The sequence below is a fragment of the Gracilinanus agilis genome, chromosome 3 (genome assembly GCF_016433145.1).
Source record: "Gracilinanus agilis isolate LMUSP501 chromosome 3, AgileGrace, whole genome shotgun sequence".
In the NCBI taxonomy this organism is placed as follows: Eukaryota; Metazoa; Chordata; class Mammalia; order Didelphimorphia; family Didelphidae; genus Gracilinanus; species Gracilinanus agilis.
This window is the reverse complement of record NC_058132.1, coordinates 625416329-625434005: the sequence shown is the minus strand read 5'-3', so window position 1 is coordinate 625434005 and position 17677 is coordinate 625416329. Positions and strand designations below refer to the sequence as shown.

The 17677-nt window shown below is 40.9% G+C and overlaps 1 protein-coding gene across 18 annotated transcripts in view; it reads right to left on the bottom strand.

The window, feature by feature from the left end:
- The window catches only part of MFF (mitochondrial fission factor), a 44001-nt gene extending 28169 nt beyond the window's left edge, over positions 1–15832 (bottom strand). For 4 of the 18 annotated variants that reach the window (XM_044670801.1, XM_044670810.1, XM_044670802.1 and 1 more), the window contains exons 1-5: positions 15660–15830; positions 9821–9927; positions 6986–7068; positions 6691–6880; positions 4568–4785 (exon numbers count right to left, since the gene is read on the bottom strand). In XM_044670801.1, the coding sequence (XP_044526736.1) occupies positions 4568–4785; positions 6691–6728 (256 nt within the window). In that variant the 5' untranslated portion in view covers positions 6729–6880; positions 6986–7068; positions 9821–9927; positions 15660–15830. Of the gene's footprint in view, positions 1–4567; positions 4786–6690; positions 6881–6985; positions 7069–8557; positions 9022–9470; positions 9647–9820; positions 9928–15659 lie in introns of those variants that run through there. The other 14 variants (XM_044670797.1, XM_044670806.1, XM_044670804.1 and 11 more) reach the window with 9 other exon arrangements.
- Positions 15833–17677: the final 1845 nt, after the last annotated feature.

Here is a 17677-nt window from a genome sequence, read left to right as displayed (position 1 = left end):
CCCCTGAAATGTTCTATCCAGCCTGGTAACATTATTCCTAATCTGACAAATACAATACAATGAAACTTTGAAAGAATTGCCTTAGAAACAGACTGACAGATGATCATTTCCTTTCCTTTGGCCCCCTCTTTAAAAAGTTTGCCCATCACTGGTCTAGGTTTTTCTCAATACTTTTAAATTCTACAGCATTTATAATTAGATTTTAAAATTACAATCAATTGAACATTCAAACCGGCAATCTCAAATAGAATCATATGCAAATTTATTTTATTAGTTAAAAAACTAACCAAATTTAATGTAATATAGAAAGTTTAGCTATAGTCTAATAGGTGAAAAATTTAAGAAACAGGTAAATAGAAATTCTAATTCAGAAGCATCTTGTTAACCTATATGCCCACAGATATATCTGTTTTAAAAAGATGATAAATTCTTATGTTCACCTGGAACATCTAGAAAATATGAGTACAGATAGGTATGTACATATGTGTGTGTGAAAGGGGGTAGTTTCTTATTAAATTAGTAAATGCTATTAACTAGGGCTTTTTGAATGCATGTCCCATCATGTTCACTGTAGCTGTCCTATTACATGATTTCAAACGAAGGAAGTGAACCTGATACTTAGCAGAACAGTATTTATTACTAATGCCAAGCTCTTTGGCAGGACAATCTTTTGGACTTAATTGATCTTTTTTTTTTTTAAGTATCCACAGACTATAACTGGTGAATGGTCTCACAATAGTGTTTCTCACTGGTTTTAAGGGTGAACTGAATATAGCAGATTAACACAGACCCACCACAGAGGCAAAGAGAAATGCACCATCTGCTAACTTGTGCTGAATCACTATTATTCTCTTCATAAATAAAGGAGAACATTTATTATTATTTTAAAATCTTTACCTTCTAGCTTAGAATCAATACTATGTATTGATTCCAAGGCAGAAGAGGGGTAAAAGCTAGCAATGAGGGGTTAAGCAACTTGTCTAGGGTTAAACAGCTAGGAAGTGTCTGAGGCCAGATTTGAACCCAGGACTTCCTAAGAGCTAAGTGATTCCCAAAGTGGGCGCCACCGCCCCCTGGTGGGTGCTGCAGTGATCCAGAGGAGTGGTGATGGCCACAGGTGCATTTGGGGGCGGTGAATAACTGTAACAGGGCAGTGATAGTATGTGACGGGGGCGCTAAGTAATATTTTTTCTGGAAAGGGGGCGGTGGGAACCACTGAGCTAAGAACTTCCTAAGAGCTAAGCCTGGCTCTCAATCCATTGAACCACAGAGGCATCTAAGTAGTGCAGAAGATACAGACTGACACTGACCAAAAATAATGACTTTGGGTAATCAATTACCCTTTTTCTGCCTCAGTTTGCTGCTCTGTAAAATGGTGAGAATGGCACCTACCTCCCAGAGTTGTTGAAGTTCAAATGAGATACCTGTCCTTTGCCAACTGCAAAGCACTTATACAGATGCTAGCTATTATTAAATGCTGGCTATTATTTACTTCCAGGCTGAAGGGCAGGTAACAGTCTTGAGCTGGAAGGGACCTTAGAAACGATCCATTCCACCCACCTCATTTTACGGATGAGCCAACTGAGGTCAGGGAGGTTAAAGAACTTGCCCAAGGTAACACAGGGAGTCAGTCAAGTGAGAGAGCACCTGAGCGAGCCCCTGACTCCAGAGCATCAGTGCTTCCCCTGCTCCCAGCACTCACTCTCTTGGGTGCTAGTGGCAAAGAAGAGCAAAGAAGGGCCTGGGAGAAAAGATGGTCATGTTTTGATTTGGGAAGGTCTGAGCAGGCCTTTCCAGGGAAGAGGAACACAAAGGGGGAGCTGTGTGAGGAGGAGGGATTCAAGAGGGATGGCCAAGTCCCTGAGGTGGTGGAGGAGCAAAGAAGAGGCTCATGGAATCACTCATGGAGAGTGGAAAGGATTCTCCCTCAGCACTTCACTGGCCCCCTTGTTCTGCAGGTGAGGAAGCCAAGGCCAGCAACTTCCTGCTCTATGTATGGGAACTCTCAAAGCAGTAAGATACAAAGCAAGAGGGGAGCAACACAGGGACAATTTTTTACAGAAATTCTCCAGGGAAACTAGCAGCAAAAGATCTGAGCTCTGAGGATCCCTCTGAATGAGCTTTCTTAAAGGCCTGCATGGAATCATAGAATGATCTTCCTTCTAGAAGAAGGAAAGGAGCAGGAGAAACACTTCGTTATTCTACAAAATGCTAGGGAGAATTAAGCATCTCTCTTTTTTTAAATGGAAGCAGAATTTCAGCCTAAAAATGAAAAGAATCTGAAGAACTGGGGGATCCCGACTGGTGTCGGGGGCTGGAAGAATGCCACGTAAAAGAGAAGAAAGAAGCTCAGAGTTTGGAAGCAGGTGAAGGGCTCTTCCTTCCCAGAGGAGAGAGCCACACGCTGAAGAGTAACTACTTTATCTCTAACTCAGGGAGACATAGCAACTAGGAAATAAGAAATTACCCAATGAGGAATAAAGGAAACACCAAGTGCCAGGGGATGCTAAGGCCATCCAGGCCAGCCATCTCATTTCAGACATGAAGAAATGAAGGCCAGAGGGAAGGGTAAAGGTAGGGAAGCAAGGGTTAAGCATCTTTCTCAGGGTCACCTAGGAAGTAAGGATCAAGATGGTCTGGGAGCCGGGTTCTTGTTACTGCCCTATCTGTCACTTTGATAACCACAGAGAAAATTTTTTTTTAAAGAATAAACTTGCTTGGAGTCTTAAAAATTGAATTAAAAAGCTTTTAACTTGAAATTTAAGGGGGAGAAAATTGTATAGGTATGTTCAACAAACTAGATTTTACAGAGAGAGGCTATAATATAATAAGACAAATAGTAGAGGTGGCCTGAAGTTCACAGTAGACAAAAACCTAAGAAAGGACTCAGTAAAATTCATGACCTCATAAATCTGTATAAAAAGGATAAAGTACTGGAAACCAGCAAGATCAAAGAGAAGTAACACCAGAAAGAAAATGTGGTCTCATAGATATCCTTATGATTCAGTGTGATGAGACCTATAATTGAATTATGGAAAGAAGGTACTTGTTATTCAAAAGAAAGAGGATAGGGAGAAAGGGGGTGAGGGCAAAATAATATAAGAAAATAAAATCATGTGAGGAAATAAAAAAAACCCAGAAATATACTAGGAAATATTTCTGTGAAGGTCAATGAAGCAAAAAGACAAGCAATATTCTAATTTGAGTACGATCATCTAAATATAGGAAATAAATTAGGAACTGGGGAGACAGACCACAAACCCCAGTACCAAGGCCTACTATGATAGTGATGGGATAGTTCAGTTATCTGGACATTGGTTGAAGCTCTGTTTGAGAGAAGTTCTCTGTTAGCCAATAGACTAACAATTTCTTAACCTCCAAGGGAAAAATTCTCTTCCGGATGGATTTCTTGCTCACAAGAAAATACAAGTTGCTGGTGTAAAGATGATGGGAACCTTGAAAGAAAGTGACTACTCCATCTCAGAATTTGTGACAGAAAAAGTAGAGGAAAGCCAGAAAAGTCTAGATTTGGGGAGGATGGATTTTAGTATGTTATAGGCTAAAATTTTGGTCAGCCCTCTAAGGAATAATGAAGAACTCTAGAAAATGGTGTTCTGAGGAAAGAGTTGTCTAAAAGGGTATACATAACCAAATTCCATTTTTAAAAGATATATAATAGGAAAGAGATTCAAATGTAAGCAAAGCAGTCCCGTAATAAGTGTCAGAGGTGTTAAATCTCAGGTCAATCAGATGCAAAAATAGATTTTTAAAAAGCTTCAAGTAGATGAGGATGAAAGTAGTGACAGACCTGGATGGGCCAGTAGGCCCTGAAAACAGAAAGAAGGTAGAGCTGCTTCACATGGTTTCTGCTTCTGTGTTCTCTACCAAAGAGAATGATCTTTGGACCAGAAAAGAGAGCACAAAAATATTTAAAAGGGAGCTGGTGCTCAAGATAAGTAAGCAGAGAGTACTTAGTTGCCTTTGATGAGTTCAAATCACTAGGTATAAACAAACTGGTGAAAAAGCATTAAGTATTTACTATGTGCCCAAGCAGTGTGTAAAGAACAGGGAATTAAAAAAAATCAAGACAGTCTCTGCTTTCAAAGAGCTCCTTGGTGGAAAGGAGCTAACACATACAAGACAGTACAGCTACAGAGAGGACAGCAAGGCGCGAGAATCTTTGGGTGTCTACCATCTTTAATCCACTCTGAACTTGAGGCAGAATAATACTTCTTGTAAAATACTATTGAATGATCAAGCCATTGGATGCCCAATTTTTTTTTTAAACCCTTAACTTCTGTGTATTGGCTCCTAGGTGGAAGAGTGGTAAGGGTGGGCAATGGTCACACAGCTGGGGAGTGCCTGAGGCCGGATTTGAACCTAGGACCTCCCATCTCTAGGCCTGGCTCTCAATCCACTGAGCTACCCAGCTACCCCCATGATGCCCAAATTTTTAAGGCAGAAGCATTTAAGATCTTTCCCTAAAAAGTATTTTCTCAAAATTCAAAAATCTTATGAAATGTCCCATGTGTTCTTCAGTCCATTTCACAGGGAAGTACAAACATACCTGCTATGACAATCCTCTCTGGAACCTGCATCGTGACACTAGCATGTGGGACTCCTTCTTGGAATGATGGCTCCAACTCAGAAGGTGGCGGAGCAACTTTTAATTTTTCTGGAACCCTCATCCGCTGGCTGATACCTTCAGTGTATTCCATCTCATACTGAATGCGATTTATTTCTGCCATGTCAGCTGTGGGAGGAGGAAATGCTGGGCCACTCACCCTAGAAAAAGAACAGTTTTTTTTAAAGCCAGGAATTAAGTTGGTGATAAGCCATGTCCCCCTCTTCTGAGTGCAGTTAGTAGATAAAAAGAGCATAAAAGAGAGAATTCCTAAAAGGATATTCTAAAAATGTGAACAAGTACAATATAAAAGTCACAAAAATGTTTTCCTAATAAAAAGCCATTTGACTTGTTATTAGTGAAAATCTCCAGTTTTGGTCCTGATGTGGAAAAAAGAAAGATATGGACATTATAGAAATAAATGTATCTTCCCCCAGTGCTTTCACTGCATTAACAAAAGACATGCTGCTTGATAAATGTACAACAAAATGCGAAATCTCCACCACTCTCCCCTTGCCACAAAATTAGTTTCCCCACAGAGGTATGAGAAGAAACTGCTAAGCTTTAAAAACAAAACAAAACAAAACAAAACAAAACAAAAAAAACCCTTACCTTCTGTCTTGGAATTAATACTGTGTGTTGGTTCCAAGGCAGAAGAGCAATAAGGGCTAGGATCTAGGCAATGGGGGTTAAATGACTTGCCCAGTCACACAGCTAAGAAGTATCTGAGGCCAGATGTGAACACAAGACCTCCTATCTCTAGGACTGGCTCTCAATCCACTGAGTCACCTAGCTACCCCCTGTGCTAAACTTTTTCAAAGATTAGATTGGAAAACTGCTCTCAGGCATGCACAGCACCCTTCTTCAAAGTATTACTACTTTTTTTTAAGTCACAGTGGAAAGATGCTTACAATTATAAAGGAAGGAAAATAGAGGTATTCACAGTTTACTAAGAAACAAAGGTTACAAACACTTGACCGCTAAAAATCATGAAATGCAAGTTCAAACTAGGCCTGCTCAATGCTGATTAAGGTACATAATATTATATACCTTCATGGAGAGAATTTGTGATCAATAAAATCATCCACATTCATATTTTGAGGGGTTGTGAGTTTTGTATTTTAGTATATTATGGGTAATAAAAAGAACATAACATGCCTTTTAGAATAAAGGCAGAATAAATTGTGTAAATGGAATTAGCTCACCCTCATTTATTCTTTAGACTTTATACACCAGGAATAATGTCACCCCACCCAACTTAGAATTAAGTGGGGAGGGGGAGGTCTGTGACCCACATGTGATAGTAAGTGACAAATTGAAAACAAGTGACTGGCCCCTGGGCAGTCCAAAACAGTGTTGAGGCTGCCATTTGTCCACCTAAAACTGGAGGTTGGATGCAGGAAGTGACAAAAGCTGCTATTTTTTAAATATGATGGTAACTTCCTGTGGGGAGCTTTTTGGTGCTTTGAACTTGGCATTGAAGGACCTCAGGTGAGACCTCAGACTGCTTCCCCTTGAATGATATGTGGGTAAGTTAGGCTGACTCTCTTTCTCTTCCCTTGGCATTTCTGAAGGTCTCTCTTCTTAGAGGAGGCCTTGTGGCTAGCTAGAAGCCTTGTTTAATTAACCTCTGTGCCTCCTCTGCTGGGGCCTCTGAAGCCCTACCTGGTTCAGGCCTCTGGTCCTGGCCAGAGTTTCTCTCTCTCATTTTCCCTACATTCAACCTTCCTAATTGTAATAAACCACCAGAAAAGCCATCCTGATTTGGGTCTCTTTTATTTTGAAATCGAGTTAATCGATTTCTGGCAACCAAACTTTAAATATCCAGTCCAAAAATAATAATTCCCATTTCCCCCTCTTACAAAATGGTTTAAGTTCATCCTAAATCGAGAGTTTCCATGCTTATAGGGAAATGCAATTGGAATGGGGAGATTAGTGGGGACAAATAAACAATGCTAATATACCAGGGTGCAAACAGAGCATCAGCCATAAGCAGTCAGCCAGCCTTAAAGCCAGTGTATCTTCACCCTTACCATGTTGGCTTAACTTAACAGAACTCCACTAACCTTCCTAGAGGGGAGTCACTGCTTGTTCTTTTATTCATTTTGGTAACTGTATGGGCACCTTTACAAGGACTATTCAAACACTGCTACCCTGTAGCTCAGCTCAGTTTACTTTATATAATTCCCCTACAGATCTGTTTTTTTTTTGGTTTTTTTGGAGCTGTACATAAGAGCACGGACACTGCTTCCCCAGCTGTAAAACAGAAAGAAGAAATCAGTATTTTAGCAATTCATTTCCACAAGCAATTCATGAATTAAAATAAACATAGTTTAAAGTCCTATTTGGACTCAAACATACCCTGAAGCTTGACCTGGGGTGTTTATTTCCAAACTTTTACTTGCACATCTCAGAGATCATAAAGACAATTTTAAGCAAGTTTACTGTTTTGCAAAGAGGAAAAAGAGAAAAAAATTATATTTTATAGGGTGAACCATGAATTTAGATGTTTCCTCCAACCCTCTGGACTCCCATCAGCCTCACTCTCTCCCAGACAGCCTTGCCTCCTACTTCAGAGGCTGTTTGGAGTTCCCTTCTCTGTACCTCAAAATTCCTCAACCCCTTCAGACAACTCTGCTTCCTTTCTTCTAGTCTCTGAGCAAGAGGGAGCTTTCCTTCTTGTTAAGACAAAGCCCCTAGATGTGTGTACATTATCCATTTTCTACCATCTCCTTCAGAGGCTTGCCCCACAATCTTCTTCCACTTGCAGTCCTACAATTCTAACTACTAGCTTCTTTCCCATTCTCTAGAAATCTACTCAGGTCTCCCTCAGCCTTAAAAAACCTACTAGATCCCATTGCTTTAAACAAAACATCCTATATTTTTTGTCTGTTTTCACTGCCTAACTCTTATAGTGTCTACACTTGCTGCCTCCACTCATTCACTCAGTCCATCCTCTAGCATTCTGGCTCTAGCACTGACTGAAATTACTCTTTCCAAGGTTACTAATGCTCAAGTCTTAATTGCCAGGTCTAGTGTTTTTCTCCTCAATCTTGACATTCCTTGTTTCCTCTGTAGTTTTTCTATATTATTAAAACCCCCACTACCTGGACATTTTCTTGAAACTTCTTTCTCCTGGTCTTCCAGTCTGTTTTGATTATTCTTTCTCAGTCTCCATCCTGGTCCCTCAGAATGGATCTCTTTCCATACTACTTCCTCCCCTTTCCCAGCCCCTCTGTCCCAAGTCTTTTTCTTCTCTTTCTATATTCTCTGGAGGACTTCATTTGCTCCCAAATCTAGAGTTGTTCTGAACTCCATTTTATCAACTCAAAATACCTGAGGGATACTTCTACCTAAAATTCCTGATGGCATTTTAAAACCAACATATACAAAACAGAACTTATCTTCTCCCAAATACCCCTGTATCTGTTGAACATACATCTGCCCCTTATAGTTGACAGGGTCTATATCCTTGGTGTTACTTTTGGTGGTTCTCTCATCCTCATCTGTTCATCTCTGACTGCCTTCTCTTACATTTTTCTCCTTCTCTTCCACTCACATAGCTGCCACCTTAATTACCTTTTACCTCACTTCCTGGAAAAGGCTCCTAACCAGTCTCCCTGCTTTCAGTCTCTCTCCCCTCTCCAATCTGTTTTAGTTGCCACAATAATCTTCCTAAAGTTCACGTCTGAGCCCTGCCCAGCCTTCTCAAAAATGCAATAACTCTTCCAGGCAAACTCCTCGTCTGCTGGTCCAGGTCCTCCCACATACTTCTATAGTCTCTCTGCATGGCACTCCCCTAGTCACACATTCTAACCAAACTAGACTGCTAGTTGTTCCCTGAACTTGAAGGCCCATCTCTGACCCCTGTATGTCTGTAGAGGCTTCAGTCTCCTCCCTTTGGGGGGCCCCACACCCACACTTCCTCCTCACCTGGCCTTGCTTTTTTCTTCCTTCAAGGCTCTGTTAAGGAGCCCCCTTTGTTGTCAATCCTTCCCTGATTGAGCTCCCAATGGTCTTCATGCCCCTTCCTCCCTCAGACTCTCCTCACAGACAGGGTCTGTTTCCTTTTATCTTCGAGTCCCCAGCACCCAGCACAGGGCATGGTATACACCAGGCATTCTGAGTGGGCTAGTCCAGAATTCCTTATCTGCAAACTCCCTCTCCTAATGCAGATTGACTGTTCATCTGTAACTCAGAGTCTGAGATAGTTGCTTGGGAGGTTAAGAGGCAACCTATGGGCCATACAGTTATATGTGAAACACAGTGTGTCAGAGGTAGGACTTAAAATCGCTTCCAAGGACAGCCCTCTATCCACTCTACCACATCCTATATATTAAGGAAGCATTTAACAGATATGTACTGGTTCAAATGATAATTTCTTGTCCATGAAATGCCTTTATCTACATTAAATTTTCATTAAAGTATTGTTAATCTATATGGTTTTTTATTTTTAATTAAAATGCTATACAAGTTTCTCACTGAAATCTTTCAGCATCTAAAAAAATCTCATTATACTCTACTTGGGAAATATTAGTGATGCTAAGGAAAATTCATGGGATAAAAGGTAAAATTTCTTTAAAATTGATTAAGAGTGAGGAAGCCAACTGGATGAAGAGAATTCTAAGAGCATTAAAAACAAGTTCTTTACATTGTTTTCATAAATCGGACATTCTAAGAAGTAGCTGAAAGTAATATCTTTAAAAGTCTTCTCAAAACAGCCAAATGAGACATTATGAAGAAGATTTTATACATGAAGGCCAATGACAATGAAACCTGCAAAACCATCTTTTAAATATAAATCTCAGAACCAAAAGATGGAGCAAACACTAAAAAAAGTTCTTACTTTTAAAATGGTTCTCCATCTCCATTTCCAAGATGCTGGGAAAGAGCCTTAGCAAGAGTGAGGGAGTTTTGAATTTATCTCATTGTCTTCTATTTTCCTTCCCCAAAATGTTCAATACTTCAAGGCGCTGGATCTCGATAGTCCATGACAGAGGTGACACTCCCCAAGGGCCATAGAACCAGATGACAATGCAATTGGGAAATATTCAACATAATAAGTAAAAATTCAGTACCACACAGTTCACTAAGTCAAACTGTGGTCTGCAGGGATCCACTTCTAAAGTTTGACACCACTGCTTACAGTATTAAGAAACAATGATTGAGGGGGGAGGATAGATTTTTTTTACTCACCAAAGTATTCCAGCTATGGCTTGCTGTCCACTATCTGCTTCTGTGCTTCATATCAAATCCTTGAACTTGTTTCAACTGGGATGTGCTGTACTTGTTACTTCTTTCCCCTAGAAAAACAAAGTAGCCAAATTTTATACAACTTCACCATTGCTGACAACCAACCACTTCAATCCAAGGATTTGGGGTTCACTGCAGAAAATGAAATCCTCCAATTGCTCCAAGTCTTAGATTCATCGATAAACAATTATTATTACATATAATACTATAATGATAATAATTTATTATTAAGTGTCTGTGCAAAGCAATGTACTAGAGATAAAATGACACCCCTGAATGCGTAACTTCCCACTTACTACTTAGAGGGTTCTTTATCTTAAAAATGCAATGCCTCATCTGTCCTCAAATACTACCTAGCTGTGTAACCCTGGGCAAGCCATTTAACCCCAATTGTCTAGTCTTTATTGATCTGTCTTAGAACCAATATCTACTATCATTTCTAAGATACAAGGTATGAGTTAAAAAAAAGAGAGAAAACAACACCTTGAAAATGAAATAAAAGATGAATTCTAAGATTGTTCCTAATGTTTTAGGAACAATGTTTTCCTAATAAGTTTGTAATCTAAGAAAATCAAGCAAGTGGAAAAAAATGAGTGTAATAGAAGAGACTTTATTATTTGTGGGCAAATATAAAAGATTAATTTTATTTTATGACTATATTATTTTCAATATTAAAAGCAGCAAGATAGTAAAATCATGAGGATTTTCTCTTTAGGACATTTCAATTTGGGAAATTTTATAATGTTACTAATGAAGCAGATTAAGACTACATATTATTTATATTATATATGTAGTTGGGTTAGGACAGTAGCTCTACTTTAGAAAGGAGGAGGAGTCAGGACTAGAAGTGAACATAAAGAGGGTAGGTTGGATTATATCTCTGGCCTTCAAGTTGCTCATCTATAAAATAAGGGGGTTAAATTAAGTGATCTTGAGGCTTCCTTCCAGCTTTAAATCTTTGAACCTATAATATTTGTTAATTGTGTCTTGCTTTCCATAAAGCCACACTGCTTGCTGACTCTAAAGCCCATTTAAAAAAAACTTTGTTAACAATTGGCAGATCAAATTAAAATAATACCTGTCTCCCCCATAAGTTTCTGAGCTCCTTAAGATTCAGGCTTGTGATTTATCCTTCTTTATATTCCCAGCTTAGCAAAGTACCTGGCACAAAGTAGGTGCTTAATAAACATTTGACTGAATGACTAACTTCGATTCTTTGCAACCCCCTAATCTAGGCACCTCTATTATACCCATTTTACAGATAAAGAAACTCAGGTTCTGACAGATCAAATAACTTGGCAGATATCATATAGCTAGCCTATGTTTCGGATAAAATTTTAATCAAGGTCTTTCATTCTCCAAAACCATCACTATATTACCCTGCCTCATAAGAATGCTGATATTCTCTCGGTGAGGAGCAGCATGGCATAATGGATGGAGGGTCTAGATTGGAGTTAGGAAAAAGTTTTGCCTCAGATGCATACTAATTGAACAATTATGGAGCAAGTGACTCAATCTCTCAGGGACTCAGGCAACTTCAAATGGTTATATAACAAGGAAACAAAACAATCTCAAGGGAAACAAAATTTCTGGGTTGCCCAAATGACAAACTTCATGGTAGACATAAGCAGATTGAGGCCCTTAATTAACAGTTACTTGTTCACAGAAGTGACATAAAAGATCCTCAAGGACATGTATAACTGGCAAAGGAAACCAGCTGGTCAACAGTCTTGAGTGATGCACTGCTAGCCACAGAATATTATGAGTCTCAGAGGAAGGTAATGGGAAACTATTGTAGATGGGATGCCAGCTACATGACTAGAGTGTCCAAACCAAAAAGATCACAGATATCTAAGTATATGACTCGATGATCCAACAGGTCCATCAATTCACAGGATCTCTAACAAAAATAAATTTCTATACCACTTGATGTAGTTTATTTTAGTAATTTATTTTTACTGCCACATCTTAAGGCACAAGTCAGGAAGTATCCCAATTCACTTCAATAATCATTTTGAAGGATCTTAGAGCTGGAAAGGAATTCAAAGACCATGCCTTCAACTTTTCTCCCTGCCTCTTCTCACCCCACCACCATTTTACAGATGATGAATCTGAAGTCCAGAAAGGTTAAGTGATTTGCCAAAATTTACAAGGATCCCTGAGGTAAGGTTTAACACCAGATCCTGACTCTATAGCCAGCCCACTTGCACAGCAGTTACCAGGGCTGCCTCCCAAACTACGTCTCTGTGCAAAGCACAACAGGAACTAGACAATGGTGGAATAAAGAAATCTGACACAGTTCCTGCCCTTGAGTTGGCAATGTAATGGGGAAATGGCAAGTACACAAATAGCTATAATGTATGGCAGAATGTGATCAGTGCAAGAAGAGGTCCAGACAAAGTGCTGAGATTCTACTAGGGGATTAAAGAGAGGACAGAGTTTTAGACTATGGAGTCAAAAAGACCTGGGTTCAAGTCCCACTCCAAGTATTTGTGTGACTCTGGGAAAGTCACATAACTTCTTTAAGGCTCAGTTTCTTCATCTGTAAAACAGTCATATTAGGACCAACTTCACAAGGTTGTAGTAACAATCAAATCAGTTAAAGCACCTTAAAGTCTTTAACCGCTATACAATTTAGAAGATTATTAGCAGAGGGGGAACTTCTATTGGACTTTTAAATAAGGGAGGGATTCAAATGGGCAGAGCTGGGAGATGGCAGAGGTTAGGAATGGGAGGAAGTAGAACAGAGTAGTGAAGTTTAGTTTGAAAGGAGTAAAGAAAAAGATATTTAAACTATATTGTGCATACAGTGGAGGGCTATAAAAGGTCCCTGTGTAGAGGAGATACAATAGGATGTTAGCTCCTTGAAGCAGAGAATGTGACCCTGTTTGTATGGCCTTCCATCCCTGGTACCCAGGACAGATCAAACAGGAGCTTAATAAATGTTTACAGAGTGGTATTAAGATAGGGCAGCAATGTGAAAACTGGGAAGAAAGAGGAAGAAAATGGAGGCAGAAAGAAGAGTTAGGAGTCCATTATGGCAGTTCCACAGTCATATTTTCTAACAAGCACATCTGTTTGTTTTTAAAGTACTTCTTATATTAGGATTAAGAAACAAAGACTCACATTTGAAAAGATACTTTCTGAAAGAGCCAAATTTTCTTGCAGTTAATTTGAGCTCAAATAAATTGAAAACAAAGGACATGCTTGAGTTATCATTTTTATCAAGTTCCAAGGGTAAAAAAGGGGCATTTCCACTCAATTTCAATTCTGTTATGTCTCAACTACTCAAATAAAATGAAAACACATCATACATGTTTTTCCTATTTAAGTTATATCACTCTGGGTAAAGACCAGAATCTCTGCTCTGGGGAAATGTAATGATTTAAGAATTATTACCACTAAGTATCTACCTCAGTATGAAGGATATGGTATGTTCTAATAAACGAGGCTGATAAATATATGCTTGAAATAGAAACAAAGTAGTCTCTAAAAGTAGTCACTCAAAAGAGTAATCATGAGGACCATCTGCTTGCTGTTGAAAAGAGCCAATGTAGTTCTTCTTGTGTATGTGTAACCCAATCCCACTCTTCTTTTGTGCCTACTAAACTCAGAGGTAAGCAATTCTCAGCAAATAATCAAAATTCTTGAAGTATGTTAGGACTTCAATCAATAATGGGAAAATAGAAGTTAATAGGCTATCTTAAAATTTCAACAATGGCAAAGAACTGGAAATTGAGGGGGTGTTCATCAGCTGGGAAATGGCTGTATAAGCTGTGGTATATGATTGTGATGGAATACTACTGCATTGTAAGAAATGGTGAGCAGGTTGGTTTTAGAAAAATAGGCAGGCTTCCTAGCTGTGACCCTGGGTAAGTTGCATAGCCTCCACTGCCTACCCCAATACACAGTCCTGATTCTAAGACAGAAGGTAAGGGTTTAAAAAAAAGAAAAGGAAAAAAAGAAAAATATGTATAAAATAATGCAGTGAAAAGAGCAAAACCAAGAATAATATTGTATATAGTAACAGCAATATTGTTTGAAGAGTAACTGTGAATGACTAAGCTATTCTGAGTAAAATGAGCATTCAAATTCACAATCAGAAACTGTGAAGGAAAATGCTGAAAACCAATAGATATATGGAAGTATGTATGGTATGATCACACACACACAAGCGCTGGCCCACCAAATGTTGGCCTTCACTAACATGGGCCTGGGATGGTGAAAACTTGGAACTCAAAATGTAACCCCCAAAATAAATGATTAAAAAACAACTAACTACAAGTTAACACCAGGAGGCAGCAGTTAACTTAAACAGTTGACTCTTATTAAGCAAGATCTTGCCCCCATCAGTACACAAGCACATTTTCTATTCATTGAAAAGGAGTGAAGACATTTTATGTTAATCAAATACTATACTATTTGGGAGAAGTTGAGAAAAAATGAGTAGAGACAGTTATTTTCTGTAAATTAACAACTTAAGTTTTTTTCTCCCTTTTCATTAAAACAGATCACAAGGGGGCAGTTAGGATAGAGCCTAGAGACAGGTCGGGGGTTCAAATGTGACCTCAAAACACTTCCTAGCTGTGTGACCCTGAGCAAGTTACTTACCTACCCCCCCCCCCCCCCACTGCTCTTCTGCCTTAGAACTTGATTCCAGAATTCCAAGTTAGGATTTAAAAATAAAATAAAAACAAACCACCAAACTTAAGTGCCCAGTCCTGCCTCCCCACCCCCACCTCAATCAGTGTTAACATTTAGACGCTGTCCCCAGGGGTCTTTTATCATATCAAACTTTAATTAGGGAGATGGTGCCCGACCTCTCATCCTGCACAAGTCTTATAAGGGGATATTTTCAAATAGTTTCCTCTATTAGGCTAAAAGCGCATTGCAAGCGAGAGGCTCTTTTGCCTTTATGTGTTCACATTATTAAGTACGGTGCCTGGCCCATACTAAGCGCTTAATAAATGTTTGTTTACTCCACTTGTACAAATTCCCCCCTAAGCAGAAAGCGCTTAACATAGCCAAAAAATAGTACCACCAGGTCTCTTACCCCCACCTCCCCTCCATTTCTTCCTTAAAAGAGATTCAGAAGAGTAGCAGCAGCTCCTTTGGAATGTGGAGGCAGCTCAGGGAAATAGAACGAATTTGGAGTCAGAGGGTCTGGAATCGAATTCTGACTCTGCCAGTTATCAGGAATGACCTTGGCCAAATTATCGATCCTCTCAGTAACGCAGTGCTTTCAAGAAAGCCTCATTGCTGGACATGCCCGCGGCCAGGAAAGGCAGCCAAAGGCGAAAGTGACAGGGAACTACCCGAGGGCAGAAGTGGTCCTTCTCACGCCCCCGTGCCGAGCCCAGTACACAGTAGGTTTTTAACACTCTCAGGGATGACGACATTCGTTTGGCTTCCTCGAGGCTCTTTAGAGACGGTCCCCAGCTAACCTCCCCTCCCCCTCCAGGAGGGGTCACGAGCGAGGTGAGACCCGCTCACCCAAAGGGGGGGAGCGGCCCGCCTCCGCCTGGAGGTCAAGTTCAAGGTCACTCAAAGAGTAGAAGTGGGGAAGGGGGAAAGGGACCCCCGGGGCAAGAATCTCACCATGCTTTGGAAGCAGTGAGGCCTGGAAGGCTGAGGGAGGAGGGGAAGACCGAGGCCAGGCCCCGCCCCCACCCACTCCCAGCCCTAGGCTCCAAGCCCGCCTTCTGCGGGGTCCGAGGCCCCGGGCCCGGCAGGCCGGCTGGACCATTCTAGGGGAGGGGATGGCGGCAGGGCGGAGACTCACCCTAGAGCCCCGTTGGTGAAGTCGCCGGCGAGGGCCTGTCGGGCCGGCTTCCCCGGTGGCTCGGCCTGAGCGCTCTCAGAGGCCGTTGGCCAGGCGCATGAAGACGCCGGGGACAGGCAGCCGGCTGGACGGCCCCGCAGCGGCTCCGAAGAGAGGGAGAGAACGGCCAGGGCTGGCCCCTTAGAGGAACCGTACCCGGAGCCGAGCTCGGTCAGGTGACTCGAAGCCGGGCGGAAGCGTGGTGGCGCTCACCCAGCGCTGACGAGTGACGCCAGGCCGACATCTTTGTCGCGGGAGAAAGAACCCGGAGGCCCACGTTCTGCGTGCGTGCGGAACCGGGTTGGCTCGGACGGCGTCATGTCACGTCACGGTGACTTTAAAGGTTGCAGGTTCACGGCACCCCTGGGGCTTCCTTTTGTGCTGGGGCCCCAGGCCTAGATCCCCCGGGGGCCCCCGGAGGTCCCACTGATGATTTGCCTCGGCGCACCCAGGCAATAAACAGAGGCAGAATTTAAGCCCAAACCCTAGGACTCCACAGGTGATTGATTACACGTTCCTTTCTCCAGGATTCATAGATAATGGCGTTGTAACTTGAGTAGCATCTGTGAATGGGCACACAATCAGGACCTGTACTGACTGCGGGCTAGCAATAATACCGCGTCTCCTGGGTGCTGCTTCTCAGTTTAAATGTTTAGAGGACTGCTAAGTGGCTCAGAGGACAAAGAGCCAGACCTGGAAACTGGGTTCAAATTTAGCCTCAGACACTTCCTAGATGGGTGACCCTGAGCAAGTCACTTAACCCCCATTGTTTAACCCTTACTGCCCTTTTGCCTTGGAACAGATACACAGTATTGATTCTAAGATAGCAGATAAGGGTTTAAAACAAACAATTAAGCACCTACTGGGTTCCAGGCTTTGTCCTAAACTATGGGGACACCTAAAAAGGCCAGCTCAGCCCTTGATCTCGGAGAGCTCTCAGGCTGATGGAGGGCTGATGTGCAAAAGACCTGCAAACTATATAGACAATAAACTGGGCATAATTCAGAAGAAAGGTGCTAACATTTAGGAGGAAGGCCTTGGGCTTCCTGCACAAAGTGAGAAATTTATCTGTGCCCTGGAGATGAGGGGAATTGAGAGGTTTGAATGAAATGATAGAATTTAAAACCAAAAAGGCTCATTTTTTTGTTCTTCAAAATAACCAACAAACTCAAAAATATTCCATTGTACAAAAACATACATATTTGATTCCATAATTAAAAATGTATTTCACACTTACTCATCGGGTCCAAAAGAAGATGGAGGCCTGTGGGTGAGGGGCCTTGTTTATGAATTAGGATGGGGACTCTATGAATATTAGAACAGGGAATTTCTTGGTGATTAAAAACTTCATTTAAAGCAGGCATTTGCCTTCTCTGAATTTCAGTTTTAGTTGCCTAAGGCATTGAGTGTTTAATTGACTTAACAGCCACTTAAAACAAGTTTTTCTGGCTTTGAAGTTTCTAGGCCACATCTCAATGATAGTGCAAAAGTACTATTGATAGGATTTTACATAGGGAAAAAGATTAAGAACTTTTAGAAAAGGTGAAAAAAGGGAGAATTTTCTTCCACAATTTCTGAGAATGTCTCATCTTGTTTCCTTTGTTGACCTTTTCTAGTAAATACTGCTTAGGGGGCAGCTAGTCTGCTCAGTAAATTGAGAGCCAGGCCTAGAAACAAGAAACCTGGGATCAAATCTCATCTCTGACAATTTCTAGATGTGTAACCCTGGGCAAGTCACTTAACCACCATTACCTAACCCTTGCCATTCTTCTGCCTTATATTGTTTCTAAGATGGAAGATAAAAAACAAACCAAAAAAAAACCACTGACCCATAGAACTTTGAAATTTGCAGAACATTTTGTAATACATTATCCATTATTTCATTTGAAGCTCACCTCTGAAGTAGGTTCTCTTATCTGTTTTTCTAGCTGAAGAAACAAACTCAAGAGATTAAAATGACTTACTAGCTCATGGCCATA